This window comes from Lactuca sativa, chromosome 7 (genome assembly GCF_002870075.4).
Source record: "Lactuca sativa cultivar Salinas chromosome 7, Lsat_Salinas_v11, whole genome shotgun sequence".
In the NCBI taxonomy this organism is placed as follows: Eukaryota; Viridiplantae; Streptophyta; class Magnoliopsida; order Asterales; family Asteraceae; genus Lactuca; species Lactuca sativa.
In genome coordinates, this window is record NC_056629.2 from 14409959 (window position 1) to 14415140 (window position 5182).

The 5182-nt window shown below is 30.6% G+C and overlaps 1 protein-coding gene across 1 annotated transcript; it reads left to right on the top strand.

The window, feature by feature from the left end:
- LOC111905998 (3-hydroxyisobutyryl-CoA hydrolase 1) lies at positions 1-3610 on the top strand. The gene is made up of 14 exons (XM_023901736.3): positions 1-140; positions 982-1062; positions 1181-1249; positions 1321-1384; positions 1456-1535; positions 1660-1743; positions 1854-1938; positions 2025-2110; positions 2295-2416; positions 2515-2575; positions 2702-2800; positions 2880-2981; positions 3189-3230; positions 3317-3610. The coding sequence occupies exons 1-14, from the start codon at positions 81-83 to the stop codon at positions 3452-3454; spliced, it is 1173 nt and encodes a 390-aa protein (XP_023757504.1). The 5' UTR covers positions 1-80; the 3' UTR covers positions 3455-3610.
- Positions 3611-5182: the final 1572 nt, after the last annotated feature.

The following is a 5182-nucleotide window of genomic DNA, read 5'->3' on the forward strand; positions in this document are numbered from 1 at the left end:
GGGCACCGACCCGTTTGGTAAACCAATTGCACCCGACCCGATAGTGTTTTGCACTCTACTAGTTGTGCTAACCATAAACCATGCTAGTTAGTCATTGTTCTTACGACTCTCAGTTGATCTTCATGGCGCCAACAAATCAGGTATACTATTTGCTTATTCTTTTATCTTTGATTATCTATATCATGAAAATGCACTGTTGTTTACATGATTATACCTTCTTCATCTTGAATCGTTTCAATTTATGCCTACAGTACCTATTTATCAGGTTCATCCCCACATAGAGTTTAAGCAGAGTTGATTGAAATTTGTGGCCCAATTTTCTTTTTTTCGAGTGTCGGACGAGAGTAAAATCGATATCTTGTAGACTGAATTCCCCTTCTTTTATACCGTTGAAGCTAATGATCAAGGGGTTTGAATTGGGGTTCCTTTAGTCGATGAGGAAGTTCTTAAACCCACTGATTTTGTAACCGTTTTACTTTTTAATCAAAGTGAAAATCAATTTCGATGTCATCCAGTGAAGTCAAATAAGTCAATCACATGTCAAATGGTTCATTTTACCACACAATTCAATATAATCTCCTTCCCCCTTTCCTTGACTTTGATCCTATTTTGGCTTTCATAAGTGAGTGAGGAAATAATTAGTTCAAATTCCTTCATTATCTTAAAGCTTCTATTTTGGTACTGTGTGTTATTCTCTATGATTCTCAGACACCTGACACTCCAGTTAGATTCACATTTTCTTTCCTTAAAAGGCTTTAATCATGAAGAATTCCTTTCATATTTTTAGAAACAAATTTCACCATCAAGAATTTAATTAATTGGATATCAATCTCTATTAGTGTGTGGCTCCATTCATTTTTTGGGGCGAAGACCATGGAAAAATTTATGTTTGACAATTGTTGACCATGTCAACTTGTTTCATCTGTTTATCTTTTAGATTTCATGGAAAACATTTGAAGCTTGAACTATCTTTGTATGCAGGTATTGGTTAAAGAGAGCTCACATGTGAGAACCATCATATTAAACAGGCCTAAGCAACTTAATGCTCTTTCATTTGAAATGGTAAGATAGACATTTTCTACTTATTTATTTATTTTTAAAATTGTTTTTTGAAGTATTATAACTTTATTATGTAGCTAAAAATGAAAGTTGACATATCATTTGTATCTTATCTTTCTAGATATCCCGGCTCTTGGAACTCTTTCATGCCTATGAGGAGGATCCCAATGTGAAGCTGATAATCTTGAAGGTACCCCCAAAAAAAAAAAAAAAAAAAATCTAGGAAGAGCATTAATGCTCAGTTTTGGAATGTGAATGCAGGGTGAAGGAAGGGCTTTCTGTGCTGGTGGAGATGTTGCAGCTGTTGTTCAGGATATTAACAAAGGTTAGGGTTAGATGCAAGAAAGATGAATGTATTTTCATTATTACTTATCCAATTTTTTTTTTGGGTATCAGGTAACTGGAAACTTGGTGCAAATTTTTTCTCAAAAGAATTTACATTGAATTATTTGATGGCAACATACACTAAACCACAGGTAATCAACTCTCAGAATTGGGTGCTTTCTTTTTAGTTTTTACAAGTATAATTATTCAGGAAATTCAAAATCTTTCATTTGACCATGATGATCTTTATGTTGACTTCAAATCATATGCTTGAAGGTATCACTCCTTAGAGGAATTGTAATGGGAGGTGGTGCAGGAGCTTCAATGCATGGTAGATTTCGAGTTGCTACAGATAATTCGGTATCTCTCTTTCTATATTCATCTTCTTCAAGAAACTTTTTAACATTTTTTTTTTTTTTATATTTCTTGTTGACATAAAACTATTTGCTCCATATATAATTTTTTTGTAGGTTTTTGCAATGCCAGAGACTGCAATAGGGTTATTCCCAGATGTGGGTGCTTCTTATTATTTATCAAGACTACCTGGATTCTTTGGTAATTTCATTTTATATCTTACATTTTACGATAGAGTTAAAATTTATAATATTTTTTTTGATGTTGGAGTTTATATTTTATGGCAGGGGAATATGTAGGTCTTACTGGTGCTAGATTGGATGGTGCAGAAATGTTTGCATGTGGTCTTGCAACTCACTTTGTTCCTTTAGAGGTATTAATTGATTTATCATTTTCCAAATTTATTTATCTCTTTGTCCCAAAATATTGTATTGATTTTAGAGTTTTAAAAATATTTACTTCCTGAAGTTAACTTTTCATGGAATATCTAAGCTTTTTTTATTTCTAACACTAAAATATTTAATTCTTGAATGACATGTATTCTATCAAATGAACAGAAATTATCCTTGTTAGAAGACGCATTATGCAAAGAAAATACAGGCGATCCAAAAATCATCTGCAATATTATCAATGACTTCTCCTACACTCCTAAGTTGAAAGATAAGAGTCAATATTTTCGGTATACTTATACTTATATATTCATGCTCTTCTTTTTTTTTTTTTTTTTTAATTTCTTTTTATATTCTTCACTTGAATTTTTGTTACCCTATATTAAAGGTTGAAAACTATTAACAAATGTTTCTCACGAAGAACAGTTGAAGAGATTATATCTGCACTTGTAAGTTCAACAGTTGATTTACACATCAACATGAAATCTCCTTATTTTAATGCATTTTGCATGAAAATGATTTCTTTCTCCATTTGTAAATTCTTTACTTGTGACTTTCATTTTTATTTTTTTTAGGAGAAAGAGGGTGATAAAAAGATGGATGATTGGATCTCTTGGACTCTTGAGTCTTTAAAGAAAGCATCACCAACAAGTCTCAAAATTTCTCTTCGATCCGTAAGGATTCACCATGCCCTTCATTTTAAATATCTTATTATTTCCCTAAAAGGGTATTTTTGTCATTTGGTGTGCACAGATTAGAGAAGGGAGACTTGAGGGTGTTGGTGAATGTCTTATCCGTGAATACAGGATGGTTTGTGCTGTCATGCGAGGACAAGTCAGCAAGGATTTCCTTGAGGTACTTTCAAAAATTATTTTTACAAATAAAACAACTTCATTAATCATAATTATATATATATAATATATTGAGTATAATTAAAACTATACATTGCATGTACATATAACATAAATCATTCATATGAAAAACTCATTTTATTCCTACAAACCAACCAAAAAAATGCATTCGTTTTTTTTTTTTCCTTGACAAGACCAAACTCTTATGCAGGGATGTAGAGCATTACTAGTTGACAAGGATAAAAATCCAAAGGTAAAACATAACTCCTTCCTACAAGATATCATACAACAAGTTGTACTCTGTTGTTTCACATGCATTTTTATTTATTTTTGTTTCAGTGGGAGCCTTCAAAACTCGAGTTTGTGAGTGATCGAATGGTTGACCATTACTTTGAAGGATTGAAGGTTGAAGATTGGGAAGATCTCAAACTCCCAATTAGGTCAAACTTACCTTCACATGCAATTTCTAAGCTCTAAGTTATCATTAAGAGGTAAATTAGGGTCCTCCTTTATGGTGTGTTATTAGCCTCAAATTCGTTATGATATATTATAGTTAATACCATCGTGTAATAACAATGTAAACTTATGGTTATCAAAATCTAATAAAAATCGGCATAACATTATATGTAGTAACCATGGGAAAAAAAAAGGTAACTTAAGAGTTTACTTATGAATTTTCATCTCCTTATATTGTAGCAACTATTGTTGAGTTTAAATCATTTTTAGGTCTTTGTAATGACTAAAATGCCACTAATATTGTCGAATACTCAAGACCATGGTTTGTTAATAACGCAAAGTCAAATTGTAAATTTGCATTGCTTGTAAAGCAACGTTGTTTCTTTTGTCAAAATTGGTTATGAATTGGTGAAATGGTCTAAATAAAGAGAAGAGTGATATGGTCTTTGTCCTTTAAACGGTCTTGTATTTGTTTAAGGCTTTAAGCAGCAATATTATGGTTGTAACTTGAGTATATACACACATGGATGCTTTTATATCATCGTGTTTTCACGCCTTACATGTTTCAAGAAAAAAAAAAAGGCTACTTTGATAGTTAAAGCTTCAAGTTAAACAAACGAACACTAAATGAATATACAAATAGTTGAAACAAATAATGGCAACAAAACATGGAGTCATCCTACCAAATACAAACGATGGTCATATACATTTATATTTCCTATTTTGATTTTGGAGGTGATCAACATAGAGTAGTCGAATAATAACGCTATCGTCCCACTTATTTAATCTCTCATAGATTTAAAATATTAAATATACTAAAATTTAAGATATTCCAATCAAATGTATAGAACAAAACCCATGAATTTTTATTACATAAAATGGAAAAGGTTCACATGAGGGTTGTTATAAGTTTATTAGCATAACATAAAGTCATACCAAACTAAGAATCTCCATCAAAATTGACATGCCAAGATCATGGTCTATATATCAACGCCATAGAGGCTCTCATTGACCAAAACAAATTCACTTTTTTTTATTATTATTATTTTCTGTATTTGTTTACACAAGATCGTATGTCATCATTTTGATTTTTGAGGTGATTACCACATATATAGTAAGTTAACCAAAAACTCTATTTGACTATATATTATTTAACAATCTTGAGTTTTTCTTCTACTAATTTGAATTTTCCACCTACTGATACCTATCCGTTTCTAGTTTGCTCCATAACTCAAGCAATAAAGTTGACAAAGTTAACTATATGATTTTTTTTTCAAAAAAAAAAGTCATATTTAAAAAAAATCTCTTTAATTTTTGCATGATAAATAACACATTTCATATGCGTGATTTGAATAGAGTTGCAGAACTAGATTAAGTCAGCCGCGACTAACTTTTTTTTTTTTTTTTTTTTTTTTTTTTTTTGTGAATTGATTGAGTTACGCTTACGCAATAAGTTAGACGTGCTGCTACTATTAATTATCAATGTATTTATATTTAGTTTATTATAGGTGTTAACCGACTGTCACACTTTAAAATTTTATAAAATATTAATTAATATAAATGTCAAACTAAATATTATACTTGGTAAGAGTTCAAAGATAACCGTTGTACTTTTAAAGTTTAATCTATTTTTAAGTAACTTTGTCAACTAAAAATGATTTTCTTTTGTATCATCAAATTCAAACACACCGAGTATAGTTAAACTTAATTGCAGTATAGAATCATTATGATCGTTACACATATTATGTC